We start from the raw sequence: 27,437 nt of genomic DNA on the forward strand, positions 1-27,437 counted from the left end.
CCAGGCCTTTTTTATTTCGAGACAGGATCTCACTAAGTTGCTGAGGGTCTTCCTAAAGTGGCTGGGGCTGGCCTCAAATTTGCCATCCTCCTGCCTCAGCCTCCCAAGTTGCTGGGATCATAGGTGTGCACCAATGAGCCTGGCATCAGAAAATTTTTAAAATCTAGACAGACATTCTCCTTCAATTGACTCCATCACCTTTACCTGCCCTGACTTGGAGAAAAATCCTGGCCTGTGCAGTTAAAAGTTGTAGGCTAAGAATCAACAATCTGCAGTTTCAGTCCAGGCCCACAGGATCTCAGGGAAGCCATTTCTCTGGCCCTCAGTTTCCTCACCTGTAAAATAAGGGTAAATGCTTGCCCTAATCAGACCCTGGAAGGGGCATAGCCACAGCAACTGGCATTTATTGATCCCTAAATGCCTGCTAGGCACTGAACCAAGCCCACCACAAGCACTAAGTCTTGTAACCTCTCAGTAACTTCCTGGGGGAAGATATAGTGGCTATTTCCATTTCACAGACGAGGAAACTGAGGCTCTGAGGGGTCCACGAGTTGCCTAAAGTCATATAGTTGTGACTCCAGAGGCGCCGTTCCTCACATACTACTCTATACTCTTCGTTCACTGAGGTTCTGGTGATCAAATCCAGGGCCTTGCACATGCGAGGCAAGTGCTCCTGGGACTGCAGCCCTGGCCCCATACCCTATTGTTCTGAGTAAAAGATTCCAGTCAATTCTGTTCAGGCAGTTATTCAATTAACTAGCAGTTAAAAGGCAGCAACGACTCAGACTCACCTGGACTCACCTGTGGCTTCCAACTGGCTCTATGCTGGGGAGGGTGGGGCTGGGGTGGGAAGAGGCTCCTGCCTCCAAGAGCCTGGAGGGTGGGGACACAGGGCTTAGCCCTGAGAGGTCATGGACACAGGCTCTGCCAGCAGCCGTATGCAGGGTGTGGCCGTGTGATGTGGGCTTGTGACTGGATGTTCACTCCCGCTCTCTCGCTGGGGCTCTTGCCCACCTAATCGCGGGAAGTGTGTTGGGAGGTCGGTGTGCAGATGACAAGCCAGAATGAAGACATCTCAGGGGACTAGGCTTGGCAGCGTATGCTCCATAAATTGTGGCCATTATTATCCAAATGGATAGCTGGAGAGCAAGGGCTGGCTTGCATGGCCATTTCCAGTTGTGCATCCAGAGGCTCCTCAGGAGGGCCGAGCAGGGAGCCAGGCCTCTGGCCTGCAGTGGAGGGTGGGGCGGGGTTCTTGGAAGAAGCAGCCTCAGGTTCAGGGCTAAAGGGAGTTGGAAGCTGGCTGCAAAGCGGGCACCCGGCTGGGCATGGATGGATGAATGGGAGGTGCAGGAGAGAGAGTGAGAGCAGCTCTGAGCCCCTGCAGAGACAGGTGAGCCTTGAGGGTCACTGCAGGAAGAGGGGCTCCAAATGCCAAGCAGAGGCCTCTGGGACACAGGAGGCCTGGAAGGAGAGGGCCGCTGTGGGTGAGGACGGCGGACACATAGCCCACCCACCGCAGGCCAGGAGAAGTCGGTAGACCATGGCTGGGCCTCCTCTTGGTCCTACCCTGAGCAGGTTCAAGAGCTGTGGACTTGCAGTCCTTGTAGAGTGCTTGTGACCCTGGCCCAGGCCTGAGGGCCTCCTTTGTCACCACCCCAGATGGCCCCTAGGGGCTATGGCCGTGGGCACGGAGGATTAGAAGGGCCTCGGCCTGCCTGAGGTGCAGCAGTAAGGGAGGCCCCGCATGGGCTTACATTTTCCCTCCTTTCCCTTCTGGTGGCCAGGAGGTTACACCATGGTGGTTTGCTGGCCCCGGGGAGCGCTGGCATTACATAACGCCCGGCACGGCCCCCCAAAGCAGGCTTACACTCTCTCTCACATACCACTGTGTGCCAGGTCACAACTGCATACAGTGACACACACAGACTGTTTTGCACGCTTACATACACATTCACACACTTCCTCAACGGGCCCTGCTGTGGTCCCAGGTCAGACAGGTGGTGGCTCTCCCATGGATTCAGCAGGGGCACCTTCCCACCCTCCTCACCTTGGGCCCCAGGATCCCTGAGCCCAGTGGGACTGACCCAGGCCTGTCCCAGGGCTCCCAGGTGACAGCCCCAGACTTTGTGCCAGCCTGGGTGGTGGACAGCTATAGAAGAATCTGAGAACAGGGCGGGGAGGAGGAGAAAGCGCCCTTGCTTATGTGGATTTCAGGAACTCAGAACAGGCACACGGGGGACCAGAGGGTGGACATGTCCTCTGAGGCACAGAAGGTAGGGGGTATTGAGTATAAGACCTTTGGAGGGTTGCTAAGATGGCAGGTTTCAACTTTTAAAGGCATTCACTGGAACACTAGCTTCCCAGAGACCCAGCGATGCTACTCCTAGGGATTCTTCTGATCCTGACCCAGGGGTCTGAGTCTGTGGCTGTCATGCTGGGAGACCCTGGGTGAGTGTCTTCCTCTAAGGTGTCTTTTCCTCATCTGTCAAATGCAAGAGAACAGAGCCCATCCCAGAGGGAGGCTGGTTTTGTTGGGTGAAGTTACTGGGGCCCTGCTAGGTGCCAGGCCTGGGGGCTGAGGGAGCGACTCACTTGCTTTGAAGGAACTTACAGCCAGACAGAGACAGAGCCATAACCAGCCATTAGGACCACGTGATTTGGCCCCCTACAGGCCTGAACAGGGGCCTAAGGTGGGTCTGGTGCGGTGGGGGCGGGGGGCAGCTCTATCTGGGGGTGAGATGCAGCTGGGCTGGAGGCTGAGGGAAGAGGTGGGGAAGGAGGAGCCCACAGGGTGGGGGACAGGGTCGGGATTGTTGGAACTCACGGGCAGGTGAAGAGCAGTGAGCTTGGGCAGGGTGGAAGTCCCTGCCGGCTACCCAGCCCCCACAGCCGTGTTGAATCTTGGATGTGAACCACAGTGAGGGGGGCCTGCATGGTGGGGGCGTGGCCACCTGTTTAGAAGCTCGTCCCAGAGGACCAGCCAGGGCTCCTGGTTTCCCAGGTGTCCAGGTGAGAGCTGGGGAGGCCAGCATGGCAGAGAGGAAGGGGGCAAAGTTAGGAAGCAGAGTTCAGATCATGGCAACCTGTGAGGGAAGGGTGCCAAGGGTGAGAGAAGAGACCAGAGGAGGCAGGTGCGGGCATGGGTGATGGGCAGACGTGGTCTTCTGCCTTGGGAGACTGGGATAGCTGGAGGGGTTGACCTGAGGAGCCTCTAGAAGAGCAGGGTCCCAGGCTGCTGGGCAGGGCTTCGAGGTCCCATCACATGGTGGGTGGCCAGGTGGAGCTCCGTCCCTCCCCTTCCTGTCCCGGGTGCATTCAGTCTGTAGGACAAAGCAGTGGTTTGGAGTATTGTAGATTCTCTTGACTCATCAAAGGCATCATGGGTGTGTCCCAGGGCTTCCTGCAGGAAAGGACAACTCTTCCAGGGGTGGATGATGGGGGCCTCCTTGTAGCAGTTGACATTTTCTTTTTGCAGTGCTGGGGATCAAATCCAGGGCTTGTACACATTACCACTGAGTTATACTCCTAGCCCCCATGCTGTTTGCATTTTTTTGGGGGGGCGGTACCAGGGATTGAACTCAGGGGCACTCCACCACTGAGCCACATCCTGGCCCTATTTTGTATTTGATTTAGAGACAGGGTCTCACTGAGTTGCTTAGCAACTCACTTTTGCTGAGGCTGGCTTTGAACTCACGATCCTCCTGCCTCAGCCTCCCCAGCCACTGGGATTACAGGTGCACACCATTGCGCCTGGCTTGCTGTTTGCATTTTAATAGAACATTCTAGACTTGGCACTTTTTGCCACTCTCCACGAGGACAGAAAAGTTCTGTGCTTTTCCATGCAGTAGCCTCTGGCTGTCTATGGCAACTGAACACTAAGAGTGTAGCTAGCGACCGAGGAAATGAACTTAAAATTTTAATTTTAGTGAATTTAAATAGCCACCTGTGGGAGTTTGTCATGGGACCCTCCTGATGCCCCTCATTGGGTGTGGGGGAAAAACCAAGAAAAACTATGCCACAGTGTCTGTAGGACCGGGTTCTACTCTGACTGCCTGGTTATGATAACCTTCTGAAACAGGCCTCAGCATTCAGGGATGAGCAAATCAAGGCCCAGAGGGCAGTGCCACCTCGCTCATGGTCTTACACCTGGTGGTAGCAGAGCTGGCCGGGACCCCCAGGAGTGGCTCAGGCTGCTAATCACTATGCTAGCCTGCACAAGTTTCTGATGTGGGACCCTCAACTAGGCGCTCTCCGAGACACTTCACGCCCAACATCATATTCTGAATTGCCCCAAGCAATCAGTGAGACCGACCATTTTAAAATAAAAAATAAAAAAGGGCTGGGAATGGGGCTCAGTGGTTAAGTGCCCCTAGGTTCAAACCGTGATGCCAAAAAGAAAGAAAAAAATGGGAATAGTAAGAGGCCCTAGTCTAGAGAACATCCATTAACATAGGTAAACTCTAGGATATAATAGGAACACCATAAAGAGCAGCTATTAGAAATCTGCTTTTATAGGGGAATGAACCCAGGGATGCTTTACCACTGAGCCACATCCCCAGTTCTTTTATTTTGAGACAGGGTCTTGCTTAGTTGCTGTGGCTGGCCTGGAACTTGGGATCCTCCTGCCTCAACCTCCTGAGTATCTGGGATCATCATGCCCAGCTGCAGCCAGTTAACTCTTGCTGACCACTGACTACTTCTAGTACTGATACTTCTACTACTTAATCTTTATAACAACAACAATGGCTTAATCCATTTTTAAAATTAATTTATTTAAATTAGGCATATATGACAGCAGAATGCATTTTGATTCATTGTACACAATCACAGCACAACTTTTCATTTCTCTTGTTGTACCTGATGTAGCATCGCACCTTATGTGCAGTCATACAGGTATTAAGGTAATGATGTCCATCTCATTCCACCATCTTTCCTGCCCCCACGTACCCTCCCCATCCCTCCCTCCTCTTTGCCCAATCACATTTTCCTCATTACCCACCCCGCCCGCCCCATTATGGATCAGCATCCACTTATCAGAGAGAACATTTGGCCTTTGGTTTTTTTTTGTATGATTGGCTTACTTCACTAGTATGATATTCTCCAACTCCATCCATTTACCTGCAAATGCCATAATTTTATTCTTTTAAGGCTGATTTAATATTCCATTGTGTATATATACCACAGTTTCTTTATCCGTTCATCTATTGAAGGGCATCTAGGTTGCTTCCACAGTTTAGCTATTGTGAATTGAGCCGTTATAAACACTGATGTGGCTGTGTTACTATAGTATCGATTTTTCACATGAAGAAACTGAAGCTCAAAGAGGCTGTGGACTGGGGCTGGGATTGTGGCTCAGTGGTAGAGCACTTGCCTGGCATGTGTGAGGCACTGGGTTCGATTCTCAGCAACACATATAAATAAATAAATAAATAAGAGGCTGTGGACTGTGCTCAGTATTGCCCAGTGAATAACAGGCAGGACTTGGGGCCCATCCTCTCTTCTGATTCCAGAGTCCCAGCTCTTCCACTTGTGACAACTTTCTGGGATCTGGGCTATAAGCTCTAAAGGCGACCCCCACCCGGGTGATGGCATTTGAGGGGGAGAGTTTGAATTCCTGGGCTCTAGTGACCTTTCTGCCTCAGTCTCCCAGGTAGCTGGGACTACAGGTGTTCTTGGACACTGCCTGGCTTGAGGGCAATTTTTTTTTTAATTGAAAAATTTAATTTAAAATGTTGAACTAGGGCTGGGGATGTAGCTCAGTGGTGGAGTGCAAGGCCCCAGATCACTATAGGCACCCAAACTACCCATGCAAACAAAACCAAACACCAAAAACAAACAAAAAACAATGTAACTAAAATATTTAGAGTCGGTCAAAAAATAATATAAGAAATCATCAGTGTAAGCCTGAAGTGGTGGCGCTTGACTGAAATCCAAGCGGCCTGGAGGCTGAGGCAAGAGGATTGTGAATTCCAAGCCAGCCTCAGCAACAGTGAGGTGCTAAGCAACTCAGTGAGACCCTGTCTCTAAATAAAATACAAAACAGGGCTGGGGATGTGGCTCAGTGGTCGAGTGCCCCTGAGTTCAATCCCAGTACCAAAAAAAAAAAAAAAAAGAAAGAAAGAAAAGAAAAGATCAGTGTAGAAATCATTAACCCAAGTATATGATGCTCTAGTGGGAGTATTAGTGGGCACAGGGCAGGTGAGAGATCTTGGGGGGCTGGGCCTAGTGCCATCCTGTGCCTTGTGCTCTGCTCTCCACCCCAGACCTCCTCCGTCCCTCTCTGGAACCATCCCTTGCCCCCAGGCCTTTCTACCAGCTGTCCCTTTTGCCTGGAAAGCATTCCCACTGCCCTTTGACCTTCTTCAGAGGATTCCTGATTGTCTCCCTTACTACCCTGTCCTTTCCCATTAGAGCCTGCATTTCAGCTTTTGAGTGTGTTTTTTTGAAAAAATGGAGATAGAATTCACATACCATCACCTTTATCAATTAAAGTATGCAAGTGTACAGATGTTCACATCATCCCAAGGTTGGGTAACTACCACCATGACCTAATTCCAGAACGTTTTCAACAATCCAAAGAGAAACCCTGTATCTATCAGCTGTCATTCTCCATTCTTCCCATCTTCCAGCCCCTAGCAACTGCTAATCTACTTCCTGTTGTTATAGATTGCCCCTTCTGATTGTTTCATATCAGTGGAGTCATATAATATGTGGTCTTTTGTACGTGACTTCTTTCACTGAGCATGACACATTCAAGGTTCACCCATGGTGTAGCACAGGCAGGTGTTTCCTCAGTCTTCATGACTGAATAATATTCCATTGTATGGAGATACCACATTTTGTTTATTTTTAATTTGTTAATGGACATTTGGGCTATTGTGAATAAGTGTACAAGCTTCTTATGGGACATTATAAATCAGATTATGTGGGGGAGATGGTATTAACAACATAATTATAACAACTGACATGTCACTTTGAAAAACAGTATGGTGGTTCCTCAAAAAATTAAACACAGGGCTGTGCCTGTAGCTCAGATGGAGACACAGGCCTAGTATGAGGCCCTGGGTTCAGGGTTCAATTCAGCTTTGAAACACACACACACACACACACATACAAATTTACCATAGGTTTAGCAGCAATTCTACTCCTAGGTATATGCCCCAAAGAACTGAAAGTACATGTTTAGCTGGGCACAGTGGCACATGCCTGTAATCCCAGTGACTCAGAAGGCTGAGGCAGAAGGATTGCAAGACTGAGGCCAGCCTGGGCTATGTAGTGAGACCTGGTCTCAAAATAAAAATTAGAAAGGGCTGAGGATGTGGCTCCATGGTTGAGTGCCTCTTGGGTTCAATCCCCTGTACAACAAAAACAAACAAAGCAAATGTTCACATAAACACTTATACCCAGACGTACACTGGTACACTCTGAAGCAATAGCCAAAAGGAGGGAACAGCCCAAAGGTCCATCAACTGATGAATGGATAAACAGATCGGAGCACATCCGTGCAATGGAATATTACTCTTCAGCCACAGAAAAGAAGGAAGAGCTGACTCCTGCCACATCATGGGTAGATCTTGAGAACATTCAGCGCACTCCACGAAGGGCAGGGATGACATCTGTCAGCCCACCTCTCACCCACTAACCGGGGCATTTACCAGACAATCAGCAGCTATTTGTGGGATGAAGGAAAAGTCCAGCCAGCAGACCCGGCAGTGTGCCCCTATGTGCTCAGTGGGCGGGATCCGCCAGCAAGTCTGAATCACACCATCTCTGGCCCTCTGCAAAGCGTGTCCTGTCTCCGCCCTACAGCATCTCTGATTGCCATCTGCGTAACATGTGGCTTTGGACATATGTCAAGTCCCACCCAACTCTGGGACTTGGTGCTGGCCTGGGCGTCCTGTAGGTAGGTGCTCAGTACAGTCCTGGTACATTGGCCTCCCTGGACCCATAGCTTCAAGGGTAGCCAGGCCAGGGAGCGACACCAGGTAGTGGAGCATTACCAGGTGACACCCCCCAGCCAAGCTCCCCTCCCCTGAAGCGCAGCCTCTCTGCTCAGGTTGTTAGTGCTGTGGGAGGGGGCGGGGTGGGGGAGATAGCAGGTTTCCAATGACCCCGCAGCAGCCCCTTCCCCAGGGGGCAGGACTTACTGGCTGCCAACCCGCCACCAGTCTCCACCAGTCTCCGCTGGGGCAGGCTGGAGAGGGATTTAGAACACAAGACCCAGGCCTGTATTTCAAAGGCCAGGGGCCCCCTGCCCATAAACCCAGCGGCTGAGCCAGTGCTGCCCCACAGCTGGCCTGCCTCCTGCAGAGGGGTCACTGGGAATTCTGGGTTTCATCAAGTATTGCTGGGCTACAGAGTTTTATTTGAAAATAATTTTAATTAGCCGGAAACTAGGAGTTTAATAAATGGAAAACAGAGAACTTTCCAAGGCCACAGCTGGGAAACACTCGCTTTTTAAAAAAAATTCCGCCTGGCTTCCCAGGCCAGCCAAGCACCCTGACAGAGTGCCAGAGGAATCCACAAGGAAAACAAAGCTTATTTTTAGAGAAATATTTTAAACTTGGTTTTGGAGAGCTCAGGAGTTTTCTGGTCTGTCTCGAGTCCTTAATATCTTTCCTTCTATTTCAGAGCTCTTCTCTGGGCACAAGAACTCCTATCTGACGAGAGCTATTTCTGCCCAGATGAAAATGTGTCTAAAAATGTCCCTGTAGACAGCAAGGGCATATGAAGCCTGTCCTTGGCAGGTGTGCCCAGCAATGAAGGTGGGGGGCCTGGGGGCTCCCACTCAGCCCTGTCCTGCCACCACCCAGCAGGAAGTGGAAGGCAGCCTGGCAGTCATTTCCAGTTTTGAAAGCAGTTTTTAAACTTAAAAGAGGCCTGCTCGGAGGGACGACCTTTCCTCTGGAGATGTTGGTAGGTGAACCCACACCCCATACAGATACACCTCCACACCACAACGGACCAGACCCAGACACAGCCTACCAACAGCTCCTCACTCCCCACAGGCTCAATACCTCCCACTGACAGCTACACACAGGCACACCCAAACCCACAGCAACAAACTCACACACGTGCACCTACCCACACATATACACACACCCCTGCATACAGTCCCCAAGCCCCCATCCTCTTTTAATATTTATTTTTTAGTTGGACACAATATCTTTATTTTATTTATTTATTTTTATGTGGTGCTAAGGATCAAACCTAGGGCCTTGCACGTGCTAGATGAGTGCTCTACTTCTGAGCCACAACCCCAATCCCCCCCACTCCTTTTTTTTTTTTTTTTTTTTGATATCAGGGATTGAACCCAGGAGTGCTCTACAACTAAGCCACCCCTGCCCTTTTTATTTTTTATTCTGAGCCAGGGTCTTACTAAGTTGCCCAGGCTGGACTCCAACTTTTGATCCTCCTGCCTCAGTCTCTTCGGTAGCTGGGGATCATAGGTGTGTGGCACTGTGAATGGCTCAACTCCCACATCACAACAAACACACCACACCATGACCCAAACAAATATGAGCACCCACAGACCCCACACCCCAATACCTACTCATACAAGACACACTAATACTCACAGATCCACACACACATCCAGACCCTGAACCCACAGATCCTCACACCACACAGACCCCACGCACATCAACACCTATACACAGAAGCACAGATCCACCCACCATCCTTCCTGCATACACTACACACAACGGGCCACGCAGTGTTTTTCTTGAACACCTGCACACAGCCACACTGCAAACACTGGGCACCCACATGACAAGCACCCAGATACACACAAACACACCTCCCACACAGCCTCCCGCAACAGCCCTCTCCAGAGACACATCCCTGCACACACACACACACACACACACACACACACTAACACACTCGTGCAGGGTCCAGCCTACTGTTGGGAGAGGTTGGTGCAGTGGCTTCCTGCGCCCGCCTCCTTCCTGCAGGTCTCTCCTCCCCGCAGGGCCCGCTTGGGAAAGGCCTGACGGGCCACCAGGCCCTGGCCCCGCCCCGCGCTCCCCGCCTGTCCCCCTCCCCCTGGCCCAGCCAGCCGCTCCGAGCTGCGACTGCCCCATGGCCTCAACTCTGAACGCTTCCCCCACCCCGCCCCGGAGTGGACAAGAAATAAAAATACTGGGAAATGAGGTGACAATGGAGAGTGGTTCTGGGTCCCTGCTGGGAGGTAAGTCTGACCAGCCTCAGCCCTGCAGCTGGGCAGCCTCTAAGGCCTGTGCAGAGACCCAACTTCCGGTTTCTGGTAAGAGTCTACCCTCAAAAGCAAAACTGGAGCACAGCGGGTGCCCGGGACGGTTCCTTTCCAAGTGCGCCCTGGGGCCGGGTGCTTGTTCCTCCTTGCACATGCGCACCCTGCGATCTTTCTGCGACCTCCAGGCCGATTTCAACCCTGAGTGCCCTCGTGCTGGGGCGGAGCTGGCAGGCAGGACCTACGCCTGCTGGCCTTTCCTGCACCCGGAGCCCACCAGGCCTGGCTCTTATCCTGGTTCCTGAGCCACCGCAGGGCTCACAATCCTCCATCTATTCCCATGGGACAGTGCACAGCTTTGGCCTCTCAATGGCTTTTTTGTATTTTTTTTTCTTCCTTTTACACATCTAGCAGGAGATTCAGACAGCGTGAGGGGTGGAAAATATGTACACGCATGCGTCCTTTCTCTGAAATAATTAAGAAGGTGGCGCACACCAATTGGGCAGCTTAAAAAAACACCTTCATCTTCCAACAGCCGGTAGGAAATGCCACTGTGAAGACGCTGACCACCGTCACCTCCTGGGCTCCTTCTCACAAATGACCTGGATCTTGACTCAGCCTTGGAGCCAGTTAGTTTTAGTTCCATTCTCCAGTCCCTGATGGGAATGCTGGTTTGTCCTTACTTGCAAGTTTTACTTCTACTTCCTGAATTTACAAGAAAACTGTCCTGAGGGTGATGAAGCCCTACTGGAGCCGTGTTTGCTGTTAATTCCAGCCGCTGCAGAAGGACAATGACCAGTACCCTCCATTGATATGCAGTGAGAGGAGATTTCTGAATGATCCCCCTAGATTTCCACGCTCCGCTGGGTGAAAATACAAAACTTCAGATGGGCTTTCAAACAGACCAATTTTTAAAAACGAATGGGCCTTAGCCAATAAGAAATCTAACATTGCAGCTCATCAGAAGTACTTGTTCAGAAAAAGAAGCCTGGGAGTGAAGTGGAAACAAGGCCTTTGAAATGTAGCTTGGCCTAAACAGCACCACATTTTAGAAGTTTCCTCCCCATTGCACATTCTTTATGGTGGAGAGGCCAGTGAGCTGCAGGGTCTTCACCCAGTCTGAGCCCTCTTTGGCCCCAGGCTTCCCCTCCCCTCCCCTGCCGCTGAGGCCCAGCATCTGGGAGAACTTTGAAACTGCTCCCCGTCCCCTTTGGCAGCGTGGGCCAAGCACCAAAACGCTCCAGTGAACACCAGCGCCATCATCCTTAACACGAAACAGCTGCCTAGGCCTGGCGCATCCACCAGACGCCCCCACCCCTCCTTGCTCAGCTGTGAGTCACAAGAGACCTTGGCTAGTGCAGAGCCAGCGAGAGGGGATGCACGCCAGAGGGGATTGGTTGATAGACCCCAGCTGTTGATAAGGCATATTGCTAAATGTCTTACCTACTTTGGAAAAAGTGTCTGATTTCTGTGTGCACGCGTGGGGGGGGGGTCCACAAGAAAAAACATGATTTATGAACTTGAGTTTGTTTTTAAAATGATTGTTTTAAAGTGACTAGGAAAAAAAAAAAAAACTGGAGTCACCATAGTAAAAGTTGTGTTCAACTGTTTAGAAAACCAGCAGGAAAACTGATGCAGTCTTTTTTTCTAGAGGCCTGGGTTGAATTTGCTTTCTGGCCTCCTTATAATCATCCAAAGCACAGACACTAATTCCTTTTGCTCATTCCCAGAGGAAGTTGTCTGCATAAACAAACACCATCCAGATAGAAGTTTAACCTGCCTAATCTTCCCTCGCCTCCTCTCTCAACAAGGACACAACTGGGCTTTCCAAAGTCCAGGCAAAGCCTCAGTTCTCCAAGCCAGGCCTAAACTGCACTTCTAGCTCAGCACTCTAAGGCCCTTTGGGCCACCAGCGGGCAGGAGTCCCAGAGAAAAATCAGACCTTCAGCTGCCACTGCACCCATGTGATCCTCAGGGTGACTCACAGGCGGGCCACACCCCTTGAGGTCTCCCGCCAGGCCCTGCCACTAGCCAGTTAGCCAACACTGGGATGCATCTTATTACTAGGGAACAGCTAACTAATGCCCTTGACAGTCCAAATAACGTTTTTTTTTTTTCAGCTGAAAGGACTTGCTATAAAATAAATACACATACAAGTAAATGTAGGCTCTTTGAGCCCTGCCAGCTGCCCACATCCTCTCCCCACCCTCTCCACCTGGGAGACTGCCTGACAAGACCATGAAGCTAGACCCTTCTGTTTAAAAAAGAAAGCTGCTTTACACATTTTTTTCTTTTCCCAAAGATTTTATTGGGGGAAAACTACAAAACATTTACAGTACAATGTTTACAGTCACAATTTGTAGTGAACTGATTCCCCAAAATATATTACAACTCAAGTTGACTTATCTTGTTACATTCAAAAACCTACTTCTGTCAAAGTAGTCCAGAGAGTACATACATAGTGCTCCAACTGTACCTACATACAAACTAAGCTACTACTCATTCATCCGATGTCCAGGAAAGCTTGGGAGACATTCCTGCCTTTCTACACACATTTAAAAAAAAAAAAAAAAAAAAGTACAAGTTTTGGAATTTTCTGTAATTAAACAAGGCATATCATGTACTACATACCATTTCAGCACTAAGAGGTGGCCTCTTCACTTTATAGCTATATAAAAAAGTGGTAAAAATCTTCTCCTTTTGTGCAGTTGAACCCATCCTACATTCAAATTCTCTCAAGCACTAATAAACAAAATACTTATTTGGTTGAGGAAGATTTAAGGCAAGTTTGGGCCCTTCTGAAGGCACTGTGAGACTACCCCCCCATTATTGCTACATGTCTTTATACCCAAGAGTATGTCACAGTAGAACTGGTGGAATCAGCAAATACATTTTTTTTTGCTAGTTTATAAAGTTGGAATTAGAAAAGTATGCCACATGTAAGCCTGATTGCAAAGTATGTGGCCATTCTTTTTTTTTTTTCCTTTAAAGTTGGATAGGCTACAACCATTTTACATTCTAAGAAAACTCATAAGATATTCCTCAAACTACTTCCACAGCATCAAGATAGATTTCTGTAAAGAAATCATGCAATCTTTCGAAATTTACGTAAACAAGGAAAGAAATTAATGAAATAAATATTACATACAATCTCTTAAATTAAGATTTTTTTTACTCATTTACAATAAAATAACCAAGTGAAGTTACAAAAGGCATATATTACTGTGAAAAGAACATACACTCCACATTTTGCCGATTAATAATGGCAATCATAATTTAACATAATAAAAGAATATATATCTATTGCTTTTCATCATACTTGATAAATACAGTATGAACAAAATTTTCAATGTATACTTTTCACAAGATAATAAATAAGTTAAATAGTTTTTTTTTTTTCATATTGAGTTGTGGTGCAGTGGTGCGAATCAACTCAAAACAGCTAAAAATTCAGCAGTTACTCCCCAACAATTACAAACTAAGCTCTGCCCAAGGCTTCCAGAGAGCAGACAAAAATGGTCCTAAACTAAACTTCCACTAAGTGGTGGTAATGAAACCAGTATGAAACTTTGGAATGCAAGGGTTTGTCCCCCTCCCCCAGACATATATCACTTTGTTAAAAACAAAAAGCAAGCAGACAAACAAACCCCTCCCCCAGAAAAACCTATAGGGCTGAGGGCTACTATCAAGGCATATTCTTGGCAGAATATTGAATTCTAAAAGCTTATAGTTTAGCAAGGTGGTGGCTGGCTGGTTTGTTTACACTGGTCTGAGATAATTAAGAACTTCTTTCAAGATAGGAAGTTCCCACATCTGGACTCTAACTAATGCTTTTCAAGTGAAGAGCTGGAATGGTGGTTGATAGCTGCTGGTGCTGGGCTGATTTTTCCTAGAGTCCCAAATTCATTGGAGACCTAAAAATGTTTTAAGTGTTTGGTTTTTTTTTGTTCTTATTCGCATCACAACTGCCCTGTTGTGAATATTTTGTTCATCAATACAAAAAGTTCGTTGGCATTTTTTGCTCAACAAGAATGAAACTCTGTAATAATAATAATAAAAATAATAATAATAAACAAGGGAAAACCGAAAAGGGAGGGGGTCCCTCCCAGCACAGAGTTCGAGTCCAAGTGCTCGGTGGGGCCTGCAAGTCTTCCTGTGGCTTTGTCATCTCACCCCGAGCCCCCACCGGGGGAAAGAGATGGCGAGGGCGCCTCCAACACCCCAGAACGGTCTTTCCCCTCCTCACTGGCGCCCTCTTGCCTCAGTCGTCGGAGATGGAGAGGCGGCTGAAGATGGGCAGCCGGCGGCCCGGGTCGAGGCTGGGAGACTCGGAGCCGCTGAGGCTGCCGGAGCTCAGGGAGCCGCTCAAGTAGCTGTCGCGGTCCGACAGCGAGTCCGGGGGGCTAGGGGGCGCGTCGAACACCGGCGAGTCAGACAGGCGGCGCGGCAGCTGGAAGCTGAAGGGCGGCGAGGGCGGCGCAGCCGCACTGGCAGGGAGGGGCGCGCTGGGCGGCGCCGGGGGCTGCGCGGGGGGCGCCAGGCCCTGCTGCTGGCTCCGGTAGTAGGCGGCGGCCGCGGCGGCGAAGTTGTGGGTCTGGATGGCCAGCGGCGTGATGAGGCTGCTCAGCTCCGGGCCGAAGGCGAAGGCGTTGTTGGCACAGGAAGCCGAGCAGGCGGCGCACGGGGCTCCGGGCGCAAGCAGGTCCTCGGCGCCCCCGGTGCCATAGAGCAGCGCAGCTGCGGCTGCAGCCGCTGCCGAGGCGCAGCACGTCGGGGCGCCGGAGGGCGTGGAGGCCGCAGAGGCAGAGGAGCAGGAGGAGGCGGAGGAAGAGCAGGAGGAGGCAGAAGAGCAGGAGGGCGGCGGAGGCGTGCGCGACGTAGGGCTGTCGAGCAGCAGGGGCGACTCAAGGCCCCCAGGGGGCTGGTGGTGGCCGGATGGGAAGCCAGAGAAGCTGAGGCTGTGGTGCAGCTTGGGCCGCGGCTCCCGCGGGAAGCCCAGGTGCAGCGCCTCGCGGGCACCGAAGGTGCGCAGGTCCCCTGAGGCGCCCCCTGAAGGCGCAGGCCTCCGCTCATCCGCGTTGTGGATGAAGTGGCAGCGCGGCCCGTAGGGGCAGAAGCCGATGGTGTGGAAGGTGCGGCATAGCTCCGTTTTGTACTTGGGGTGCCGTGTCAGGCTGCGCAGCTCGTGGAAACCGTGCGCGAACTGGCACTTCTCCCCATACTTGCACGTGCCGCTCTCCTCGAAGGGTCGGCACAGCTCCGTCTTGTAGCGCGTGGAATTGATCTGTGAACCGCCGCCTCCCTTTTGCTGCTGCTGCAGGTGCAGGAGGTGCTGGCTGCGCTCGCCGTTCTCACTGAACGAGCGGTCCCGGAATTTGTTCTCCTTGTTGAGCAGCGCCGCGCCGCCACCTCCCCCCGACGGCTCCTTGAGGGGGCCGTAGGAGGCCGGGCCGCCCGCTGCCGTGTTGCCGCAGCTGCTGCCGTTAGCGGCGCCCGGGAACTTGGGCGAGCAGCTGCCCGGGCTGGGCGCGGGGTGGGCGAGCGCGTGCAGGTTGCTGGCTGAGTGCCGTCGGAGGAAGCCAGGCGTGAAGCTCGAGCTGGGGGCAGCGGCCACCGGCGTCCCCACGGCCTTCTTGTCCAGCATGTTGTTCAGATTGAGGTTGGCCAGGGATTTCTCCGTCTGCCGGGGGGAGCGGGGAAGGGGTGAAAATCGGAAGAAGTCCTGGGGCTGCAGATTAATTAACTCCCAGCCTGGATTCCTCCCTCCATTCCCCCCCACCCTGCGGATTTCGACCTTGCTTACACCCATACACGCGCAAAAGAAACCAAGTTCACGCTGCGAGGAACGAAGAGTGGAGGACGCCCACCTGGGCTGCGCTGGGTTTCGACATGTGATCCTCGGCCCATGGGCCGCTGGGGTGGGGTGGGCGGCGCAAACACAGTCCGGGAAGCCCTGGGCAGCGTGGCCGCGGCCGGCTCCGGAGAATCTAAACAGCTACAGCCGCTCCCTTCTTCCCTTCCGCCCTCCTTGCGCCTTCTCCCCGCCCACAAGGCGCTAGCACACACTACTGCAAACTCCAGGATTTTTCCCAACCCGAAAAGTCAAGGTGGAAAAGGTCCTCCAAAAGCGGAGGTCGGAAAGCAAAGTCTGGGAACTTGAGGCTCTTCTGCCTGCCTTCCTCCCTCCCCGCTCCCCCGCGTACCTTGCACAAGAAGTCGATATCGTAGAAGGCCGACAGAAGTGTGGTCGACATGTTTCTGGGTCCTGTAATGGTCGGAGCTGCAGGCAGGGTGGTTGGGAGGAGCCCTCGGGGCGGCGCGGCCGAGCTCGAGCCACGACGAATAACGGGCGAGGGGCGGGGAGGGACCGAAAGTTTGTTGGGGTCCGAGAAGAGAGGGAGAAGGAAGCAGCGTGGACTGGGCAGAGGGTGCCCTGGAGTGCGGAGTGGGGGGAAAGGAAAAGAAGCAAAGAGCGCTCCTTGGCGCCCCGGGGTGCCCGGCCCGCCCCCCCGCGCGGAGCCGACGGCAGCTCGCGGACTGCTGGAACTCCGCGGCCCGCGAGCGCGCGCCCTATATAGAGCCCAGGCGTGCAGCAGCGGCGGGGCGGGCGCGCCGGGGGAGGGGACAGAACGATGACCCCGCCGGGGTCTCCAGGCAACGCCGCCCGCCGGCTGGCGGACGTCAAGCGCCTTCCTGGCCTCCCATTGGTCGCCGCCAATTTTTTTCCTCCGAGGGAGGGGGCGGGGAGGCCTCGGGGCGGGGCAGGCTGCCCGGGCGCCGGGGCGGCGTGCAGAGCTCGGCCCATTTGGGTTCTGCTGGGTGGCGGCGGGAAGATACTTCTCTCTCCGCCTCTGGGGTTTCAGTGTTGGAAAGCCCCAGCACGTTCAATGTGGCCGGGGTTCTGCAATTCTGGACGTGTCTTTCCCCGCCCGATCCTGTTAGGCTGACTCGCGCAGCTTTTATCTCGACCCTCGGTTTTGTACTGGGCGCGGGAATTGCAAAACGCAAGAATATTGCAACCGTCCGCCTGGCCTGGCGGGTTGGCAAAGGGTGCCCGGGACAAGGGGCAGGGGCTTTGGGCTTGAGTCCCTTAGGTGGCAGCTCGGGCCTGGCTGCACGTGGAGACTCTGTGGGGGTGGGGGCAGTAGCGGCCACGCGGGCGGCTGCCACAGCAGTCTAGCCCGGAGGAGTCCGGGCCCGTTTCTCCGCCCCTCTCCCCGCCCAAGCTCTGTAAACAGGGCTTGAGAGCCCGGGCCTGCTGGGCTGGGCTGAGTGTCTGAGGACAAGGCGCTGGCTTTGCTAATCACATCACAAGACCTTGAGCCTGGGCCAAAGGCGCGGAGTGGCGCGGGGCGTCCGGGGCGGGGGAGCCTACTCAGAGGACAGGAGGAAAGCCGGGACAGCAGTACAGGCATGGAAGCGACTTCCTCTACCCTTTCAGTCTGCGGGTCGGTTTGGTGTTTCCTAACCCTCTCGGGGATTGGGGTACAGCTGCCGGCCAAGGCTTCCTGCCCAGCGTAGCTTTGACCGGTCGCGCCTTCCAAGTCCTCTCTCTCCCCGGTCGTGGGGGTCACAGTGCTCCGCCTTAGCTCTGTGCGGTCTGCAGAATTCCACAGCGGCAGCTCCGCGGCCCAGGTGGGGGCACCCAGTGTTGCCTACCGCAGCCCAAGAGCTTGCTCTGGGAAATGTGCTTTGCCAATCGGCCCCGATCCAGACCTGAGACGGAGCGGACACCCCCACCTAGCGCCCAGCGAGGCTAAAGCCGCCAATAGCCCTTCTCTGACGATCTGGAGTCTGGTCCAGGGCACTTCTCAGTACCAGCTGCCCCAAAGCTGGAGACTGGCCCATGGATTCACCCACTTAGGCCTAAGCTGAACGGTCCAGGACCTGCCAGGGAAGGAACCTTGACCCACAACCCCTTCCTAAATTGACCTTTCTAGTCTGCTTGTACTGGGTCCATTCTGCCGGTTAGTTATCCTGGGATGGAAGGAGGCCTGTCACTCAAGGAATAGGAGTCCCATGTGCTTGTCCCACCTCTGTAATCCCCTACTGCTCAAGGAGCTGGAGTCCAGGCAGGACTGGGAGGACTTTAGAATCAGAAATGTAGGGTTGGAGTTCAGGCCTTGTCCCTAGTATCCATTGAATGGTCCATTGAATCACATAATCTCTTTGGTACTTAGGTTTCCTTACTTGTAAAACAAAGATAAAAAAGATAAAATTCTTTCTTTACTCATCCCTCACCTTTGTCAAAGTGCAAATGTGATATCTGTAAAGGTGTATAAAAGACTCAGAAGTACAAGCTATCTTATGTATTAAAACAGATGGACAAAGCATGCCAATAGAAAAAGCCAGGCCTTGGCTACCACAAGATGGATGGAGGTCTATAGAAACATGAGTACAGAGCCAGGGGCCACCCAAATCTTGGACCCTAGAGCTCAGCACCAAGAGTAGGAAGTGACAATTGGCAGAGGTGACTTCTTCACTCTTCGCACCCATGCTGCACTGGCCTCCAGACAAGGGTGAGCTGCTTCTTTATTCTTTGTTGAAATGACCACAAGCATAAGAGTTTGAGAGCCCGAGAGCAGTCTTCAAGGTTTCTCTGGGAAATGATCAGGAACGTGTGGAGCAGCCAGTTAATTCCCTAGCTACTGATATCAGGTTAATGACAAGATTTCAGATACAAAACCAGGGGAAACATCTGTCCCTCCAGCCCTCCCAGACTGGCCATAGCCAGCCAAGACAAAAATCTGATAATTCCCAGTCAACAGTGGTGAGAACACCCACTGTGTAGACCTCGTAGGATTCTAGAGATAACATGTAAACATGTTCTGATACATGCTGTGGTACGGAGTACCTGCTAGTGGGAAATATTTTTACTATTACATAACTGCTTTTATTTCATTTCAAATAAGGAAAGGAGGAGTGCTGTCCTCTGCCAACAACCTGGGCTTTGTTGGGTCCCTCTCAGAATTATTCTCCCATGGTCATCACCAAATTACCCCAGCAATCCCTGACTTCAAACCAACTCGGCCTTAGAACAAAAAAGAAGTATTAGGTTGGCAACTCTCCATCAGGTGTGGGCTACATAGATGCCTAACTAGGTAATTAATTCAGGATCACAAAAACCACATTTGGGGCTGAATGGCAGCAAAACCAACCAGGGAATTTCCTGTTCTCTTCAGGATGGAACTTTGGATATGGAATTGACTTCTTTACTCATCTTCCTGCAGAGTCCTTTCTCCATGCTTCTAGCAGGGCTTTTTTTAGGGTTGGATAGTTTTCTCTCAGAGAAACAAATTACACTTGAAAGCGCTGCTCTTCTGCCATAAGAAATGGCCATATTGAACTCTTTCCTCTCTAACCTGTGCCTTTAGACCTTCAATAAAATTCTGTGACGACTTCCCTGAAAAGTATTTTTTTAAAATTCACAGGCCCTAAAAGTTTATATACTATGATTCAAACTAAGGTGGATGGGGCTGTGATCTCAAGATAACTGTGGGTAACACTCTGAAAGTGTAAATTAAAAATGGCAAGCCGATCAAGATACAAGACCAGCAGCAAAATGTATGCAAGAGTGCCACCTGCTGGGTATCTGAGGAAGAGGACTGGGCTGGGCTTGGAAAGGCAGAAAACCTTTAAGGTTTCTAGATTAAATCATTGAAATGGATAGTGTCTGCTGGCATCTTAAATGAGAATCTTGTTACTGCCACCAAGCACATGATGGTAAACAGTGTTAAGCATAAAAATGGAAAAATCATTTGGTTTGGCTCTCCTTTCCCTGTGTTCCTTCTAACAACCAAACTACAGGCTTTCACAGGGTGGCAAAATCAGGTTCCCTAACATTAGCACATATTTTGGGGAGAGATAGAAGGGACTCTCTACGACTCTTTTAATAATTAGGATGGAATGTGTACCACTTCAGGACTTACACGTACAGATAATAAAAATAAATTATTTGCAGGAGGTTGATTCTTAATTCTCTCAGGATCCAACATTTGGAACATCTTTTTGTTTTGCTAAAATGGAATAAAATTTAGAAATCTGACCAAATGGGCTATTTTCCAACTAATCCATCCCTACATACAGTACTCTCCCCCCAAAAAAAAGAAAAAATAAAAAGGAGGAGGGAGTTATGTGTATATTAGAACTCAATTCTATGTAGTCAATTCACATAGAGGGCAGCTATGGCTGGACATTAGCAGTCCTGGGGGACAGAAAAGGCTAATTCAGGCCTGCAGGTGGCCTGCACCTGGGGACAGAATAAATATTCAGTGTGGTAGCCTCACTTCCTACAGTAGCTGCAATAAACTAGGCTGCCTTGAATGAGTGAACTGAAGAAAAATCTCCCCTGTAGGAAATGACAGAAACCTAGACTTACAGCCATGGGGGAGGTATGAAGGGAAAACAGTTGAATTTGTTTGACGTGTTTCTGCAAGCCCAGACTCACAGAAATGGGGCAGGCATGAAGGGAAAATAGTTGAATTCATGTTTGACACGTTTCTTGCAGATTTAGAAGAATATTGGGGATTGAATCTAGGGCCTTATGCGTGCTAGGTAAGCACTTTACACTGAGCTACATACCCCAGCCCTTAAAAAAAAAAAAGTTATTCTTTTATTTTTATTTTGAGATAGGGTCTTGCTAAATTGCTGAGGCTGGCTTCAAACTTGCAATCCTCCTGCCTCTGCCTCCAGAGTGGCTGGGTGAGCACCAATGTACCCAGAGCCAAAAGCTGCTTCTGTTCTTAGTAGTTAGCCGACTGGCTTCTGCAGGAAGGATTGTGGCTCTCAGCACAAGGGGGCTTCTCCTTCCTTTCCTTCCAGAAAGGCCAGCAGCCTCAGGCCAGCTAATGTCCTTTCTTCCTGAATGCGCAGTCTGGTGAACTCCACTGTCTTCAAAAACTCAGCAGTGGGTGGAAGTTCTCTGAAGAGCTGAGAGAGGTGGTGGCGCTGCTCTGACACTGTCCTCTGCAGGTGACATAGCCTCTCAGAGCTAGAGGGAGGCCACCTAGACTTGCAAAGATGGAAGAGGTGTCTGCAGAGGTATTTCACAAAAGTTAGGGTCTCAGCCCAAAAGTTGACTTCTGCTTTTTCAAACAGGTAGTCTTCTTCCTCCTGTATCAAATGAAAACATCCAAAGTCAACCTTAAGGGGAACGTTGATGAATCCCAGTCAGACCAAGCAGTGCCCTGCCAGATGCAAGAGGTATGTCCCTTCTCCCACCCAACAGAGGGCCCACTCCCACCTGTCAACACCCACACCCTCACCACTTGCAGCCTTGAAGGTCACTGTCTATTTTCACTCCTTGTACTTCTCCACCACAGAGGAATTTTCCCCCCAGACTTAACATGACCTTTGATAAAGATGTGTTTGTAGTTCAAAGCCAAGATATTTTGGGGGCCTGATGCTGAAAAGGAGACCTCCACAAGGGAGTAGACCCTAGACCTTAAGGAACATGGAGAAATCAGAAGAGGGAGGAAGGTACCTCTTAGCTGCAGACAAAAGGACAAGGAATTACCAAGCTCAAGACAGCAGCCTCTGAGTATGAGACCTGATTTCTAAAATGCTGCAGATTTTCAAGGTCATTTTATCACAAACACTTTATCACGGTCTCCACATTTCCCGTAAACAGGCTGCTTTTTGAACTCTTGGCCTGCTGTGGATGCCAAATTGGCCAGCAGAGTCAGACACTGGTGTCTGGTGAATCTCCGTTCTCAGGATACTTTCGCTGCGTGGCTGGGTCCTCAGTTTCCCACCTGAATCTGCACCACGCCCCCACACACTAGGTGAATATTTTCTTTAAGCAGCAAGTTCCCTGGAAGGACCCCTAATTCTCTGGAAATGCTTCACCCCTAGATCTAACTGTGGGGAGCCCCACACTAACTCCAAGGCTGACTAATAAGCATGATTCATAATTATACTCTCAGCATCCAAGTAACTTCTTTCAAAGTTCCCTCACCAGCTTTCCAGAAGGCTTGCCACTGGAATGCCAAGAGTGAGTGTGGGAGTGTTCCCAGTGTCCCCAGCAGCACCAGCAGGCAATCTCCAGATCCGTCCCTGCTCTGCATTCAGCATTCAGAAGCACACTTCAGCAGCCAGCTCACTAGGCCCATTGAGCCTCTTAGCGCCAGTGGGTTTAGGACACTCAGGCCCACCTCCCGGTGCCCTCAGTCCCCAGGATTACCTGGTGTGTGCTCTCCACACAGCTCACAAGGTCATCACCCTCTCCTAAAAGCCATCCCAGCAGGATGGGAAGTCCAGGAACCAGCTGGTCCCACTGCTGAAGCAGGTCACACAGGACAGCCAAGGCCAAAGTGAGAGCTATGGAGGCATCCACCTGGCAGAAGGCAAATTCTGCAGAGATGGGAGGAGAGAGCAATGAATGAACTGTTTGGGGCCACCATGGGGGATCTTTCAGGACTCTGAGAAGGGTCTCAGACAAAATCCCTGCCATCAGCTGGGCAAGGGAGTGGGTAGATGTGAATCCCCCCCGAGTCCTACTGTCTACACTGCTAGAATGAGCCATAGCTGTACCCTGGCATCTCATGCCCCTATTCCCATGTGGACAGAATTAGTTCCACCTGCAAAACTAGACATTTCTGTAAACAGATGGCTGTGTTCCAATAAAACTTGTTTATAGACATTGAAATATGAATTTCATGTGTGACAAAATATTATTCTTTTGATCTTTTTCAACCATTTAAAAATGTAAAAACCAGTCAGGTACAGTGATGCATGCCTATAATCCCACCTATTTGGAAGTTGAGGCAGGAAGATAGCAAGTTCAAGGCCAGCACAAGCAACTTAACAAGACCCTGTCTCAAAATAAAAATAAAAAGGGGGCTATATATAGCTCAGTGATGGTAGAGTACCTCTGGGGTCAATTCCTTGTACTATAAAAAAAAAAGAAAGTAAAAACCATATATAGCTCAGGGGCCATTCAAAATCAGGTGATGGGTTTGATTTTGCTCATAGTTTGCTGCTGTCTTGGAGTGAATTTGTGTTTCAGACCCTTGACTTCCTGGTTTCCTGAGGGCGGGTGCTGAAAGAGTAGAATGGGGTGTAGAAGGAGGAAGTGAGGTCCCTTGTGAAAACCATCGCTTACTTCACAGTTTGACCTCAGACAGTCCTAAATATGGAGTTGCAGGAGGCCGAATGTTGACACTTCCTCCAACTCTGCCTCTCCTGTCCCCCACTTGACAGTGGGCTCTGCAGATCCCTCCCACACCAATACCTGCCTTTCAGTCCAGACCTAAGCTCTTCCAGATCCACACTTCCAATCTTAGCACACAGTCCTGCCTCTGACCATCTTGCCTCCAACTAGACCTGCTCAGCACACAGGGAGAAAGCTGAGAGTTGGAGTAGAGAATAGATGAAGGCTTCCCCAGGGTATTGAACCAGGCTTACTGAGGTGGCCCTACCATGGGCCTATGATGTGTCAGGCCCTAATCAAGTGCTTGATCTTCAATCCTTCCATCATCTATGTTGTTTTGTTGGTACTGGAGATTGAACCCAGGGATGCTTGACCAGTGAATGCTAGCTACATCCCTACCCCTTTCTGAAACAAGGTCTTGCCCAGGCTGTCCTCAAACTTGGAATCCTCCTGCCTCAGCCTCCCAATTAGCTGGGATTACAGGTGTGCACTATTGCACGTGTGTGTGTGTGTGTGTGTGTGTGTGTGTGTGAGAGAGAGAGAAAACACAGAGAGAGAGAGAAAGAGAGAGAGAGAGAGAGAGGGAGGGAGGTATGGATATTGAAGCTAGGGCCTTGTGCATGCTAGTCAAGTGTTTACCACTGAGCCACATCACCAGCCCCCAACATCTATAAACTGGGTATTAACATCTTTGCTTCACAGATGAGAAAGCAGGGTTCAGACAGGGTAACCCACTTGTGCAGCCATAGAACGCCAAATGGCTATAAAGAAATCAGAAAGGATAACAAGTTTCATGGAGCATGGAAAGCACAGACTTGGAGGATCCGCATCAACATTCCAGAGATGCAGGTTTTTATGGTGAGATAAACAGAGTGGGTGACCATCAGGCAGGCTCAGGACTACTTAGAAGTCACAGAGCAGAGCCTAGATTCATGGAGGCAGCTAAAAGGATGGATCTCACTGTCCTCAGAGCCTTTTAGTTCTCCACATTTCTTGCTCTGCAGCAATCCTTGGAAACAGGATTTAAACTGGGAAATAGGAAAACAAGAAGAAAAGGAGGGGGTGGGGAAGAGGGGGCAAAAATGCATTTTGGCTATAGGTTTGAGCCATGTGTTGGTCAGCCTTTTCCTACAATCTAATCTCCATTTTGATCTCTAGCTGATGGCCTGTGTAGTTTTCAACTGGTTGAGAATCTGCATGGAGAGGAACTCTTTCAGACCTCTAAAGAACTAAAACTAGAGTTCAATACAGAGCAGATGCTCAAAACATACCTGCTTATGGCTCTGGATACAAGAAAATCTTTTCTTTTTCTTTTTTTGGCACTGGGAGTTGAACCCAGGGGCGCTTAACCATTGAACCACAACCCCAGCCCCTTTTTTATATTTTATTTAGAGGCAGGATCTTGCTGAGTTGCTTAGGGCCTCACTAAGTGGCCAAAGCTGGCTTTGAACTCACGATCCTCCTGCCTCAGCCTCCCAGGCTGCTGGATTACAAGCGTGCGCCATGGCACCTGGCAGGAAATCTTTCCTTTATCCCACTTGATTTAGATTCAGCACTGGCATGGAGACTGGCACAAAGAAGGCATTCAATAAATAGTAACTAGTATTATTCTTGATAATAAGAATGCTTTCCTCCTCCTGGATCTTCACTTGCTTCTACTGCCCCATCCCTATTTAGCCAGGGAGGAAGTGCTGATATGGGCAGGTTGGGAGCAGGTGCAAGTATGTATTGTTGGCGGTAGTGCTGTGTGAATCCACCTCAAGGCACAAACTACCCCTACCTACCCTGCAGGAAGGCGAGGGGAGAGCTGCCCTACCCAAACACGATGAAGGTGTATTTGCCTTGATCACTTTTAGTCGTTAAAAAAAAAAACAGGGGCTGGGGATGTGGCTCAAGCAGTAGCGCACTCGCCTGGCATGTGTGCGGCCTGGGTTCGATCCTCAGCACCACATACAAACAAAGATGTTGTGTCCGCCGAAAACTAAAAAATAAATATTAAAATTCTTTCTCTTTAAAAAAATAAAAAAAAAACAGCCGTCAGCTGGGGGCTGTATTCTGAAAAAAGTCTACAGTATTGTGGAACCAGCAGTAGGTCAGCTGATTTTAAGATCTTCCAGAAAATTCTACCCTCTGACTCACCCCTCCCACGCTTTCCTCCCCCGCGCCCCCCCACCCCTTAAGGCAAAGACTGAAAGCTCTTCAGGGAAAAAAAAAGTTTCACCCACCAGAAAAATCAGTGCCTGCAACTCAGGCGACATTCCCACTGGGTACAGAAGGAACACATAATGGTGACCAGAAATGCCACCAGGAAGGCCAGGCTGCCACGCTAGCCCCTCTTGACAGGACAGACAGTGTTCTTCACCACTTTGTCATAAATCATGTGTCGGGAGGGGCAGGAGAAGGCAGCTGAGGTGATGGTGCTGAAGTGGATTAAAATTAGCCAAGCACAACCATGCAAGAGGAGGAGGGAATGAGGTGGGACTGGTTGGCTTGAGATCACCTGCTTGAAGGGCCAGGTGCATCCCACAAGCTTTCTTGTTTACAGCCTTGCCCAGGACTAAGACAGCTCAGTAGAATAGCCTAGATCTCTATTAGCAAGTGCCCTGAGAAGGGAGGCTGAAAAGGAGGGCGAGGGACTTTCACTTACACATGCACTCCCCCCAGAGAAACAAAACAAGCAGCCAAGCAACACGTGCATTTCAAGAATTGGCTACGGTGGGGCGTGGTGGCACACTCCTGTAATCCTGACGGCTCCGGAGGCTGAGACAAGAGGATCACAAGTTTAGAGCCAGCCTCAGCAAAAGCAAGGCCCTAATCAACTCAGTGAGACCCTGTCTCTAAATAAAATACAAAAAAATGGCTGGGGATGTGGCCCAGTACCCCACCCCATCCTCCCACAAAAAAACCCTCAAAAAAACAAAGAATTGGCTATGTGTCCAAAATAGCCAAAACAATCCAGGAAAAAAATGGAGGCTTCACACATTTCCTGATTTCAAAACTTACCACAAAGCTTTGGGAATCAAGAAAGTATAGTGTTGTTTTTGTTTTGTTTTGTTTCAGTGTGGTGCTGGGAATCAAACCCAGGGTCTTGAGCATTCTAAGCATGCTCTTTACCAGCACCCCAGCTTGCAGTGTGGCACCGGCAGGGGGATGAACAGTACAGATGAACAGAATGGAGAGGACCGACATGTAATGTAGATGAACGGAACAGAGAGTCCAGAAGCAAATTCACATTTACAAATAATGTTTTTTTTTGTTTGTTTTTTTTTTAATTACTGGTGATTTAAAGTGGGCTCAGTTGGTAGAGTGCTTGCCTTGCATGAACAAGGCCCTGGGTTCAATCCTCAGCATCACAAAAAAAGGAAAAAAGGATTAAACCAGGGGCACTCTAGCACTGAGCTACACCCCCCAGCCCTTTGTGAAGTTTTTATTTTGATTCGGGGTCTTGCTAAGTTGCCCAGGTTGGCTTCAAACTTGCAATCTTCCTGTTTCAACCTATCGGCTTGGTCAACTGATTTCTGACAAGGGTGCAAAATGAGTGAATTGGGGGAGAACACTTTTTTTAACCAGTGGTGCTGGGACACTGGATATGTACAAAAAATGATGCTGGGCTGGTGCAATGGCGCACACCTGTAATCCCAGCGACTCAGGAGGCTGAGGCAGGAGGAGTGCAACTGACCTACAGTCCTCCTAGCAAGTTGTCAGTCTCAAAAAATAAAAAGGACAGGAGCACCTCGGGGACAGAGCTCTTGCCCAGTGTGCGTGAGGTCTTGTGTTCAATCCCCAGTACTGCAGGGGAAGAAAGAACACCTGATTCTAAGGACATGTGGAGATGCTCTCAGACTAAGGCCATTGGTCAGGTCTCCTTCCCAATCCTTCCCAAGGGAGGTCAAGTCAGCACAGTCAATGGTGAGAGAGTGGTGATGGGCTGAATCCTCTCTGCCTGCAGCTCTGGAGAATCCCAATTTAGTGGAAAATCCCTCAGCTTCAGGGTCTGGCCAGGGAGTAGGGTGGCTCTGCCAGCACCACGCACCCATCAGTCCAAGCTTTTATCTACCCGCAGTATTTACT

At 50.4% G+C, this 27,437-nt stretch overlaps 2 protein-coding genes across 2 annotated transcripts in view; both read right to left on the bottom strand.

Annotated features, from left to right (window-relative positions):
• Positions 1 to 12,499: 12,499 nt before the first annotated feature.
• Positions 12,500 to 16,753, bottom strand: Zfp36l2 (ZFP36 ring finger protein like 2). The gene is made up of 2 exons (XM_076833380.2): positions 16,420 to 16,753; positions 12,500 to 15,896 (listed from the first exon to the last, which is right to left on the bottom strand). The coding sequence occupies exons 1-2, from the start codon at positions 16,468 to 16,470 to the stop codon at positions 14,478 to 14,480; spliced, it is 1,470 nt and encodes a 489-aa protein (XP_076689495.1). The 5' UTR covers positions 16,471 to 16,753; the 3' UTR covers positions 12,500 to 14,477.
• Positions 16,754 to 18,608: 1,855 nt separating this feature from the next.
• Thada (THADA armadillo repeat containing) overlaps positions 18,609 to 27,437 on the bottom strand; it is a 313,209-nt gene continuing 304,380 nt past the window's right edge. Inside the window, exons 37-38 of the mRNA XM_076833305.2 lie at positions 22,398 to 22,567; positions 18,609 to 21,328 (exon numbers count right to left, since the gene is read on the bottom strand). Of these exons, the coding sequence (XP_076689420.2) occupies positions 21,002 to 21,328; positions 22,398 to 22,567 (497 nt within the window). The 3' untranslated portion in view covers positions 18,609 to 21,001. The remainder of the gene's footprint in view (positions 21,329 to 22,397; positions 22,568 to 27,437) is intronic.

Source organism: Callospermophilus lateralis, chromosome 14, assembly GCF_048772815.1.
Source record: "Callospermophilus lateralis isolate mCalLat2 chromosome 14, mCalLat2.hap1, whole genome shotgun sequence".
NCBI lineage: Eukaryota > Metazoa > Chordata > Mammalia > Rodentia > Sciuridae > Callospermophilus > Callospermophilus lateralis.

Bases quoted from the DNA above. Each gene is read 5' to 3' on its own strand.
- Zfp36l2 (XM_076833380.2), bottom strand. From the start codon at position 16,470: ATGTCGACCACACTTCTGTCGGCCTTCTACGATATCGACTTCTTGTGC. The intron at 15,897-16,419 runs GTACGCGGGGGA...TCCCCCCGGCAG, and splicing joins ATATCGACTTCTTGTGCAAG to ACGGAGAAATCCCTGGCCAA.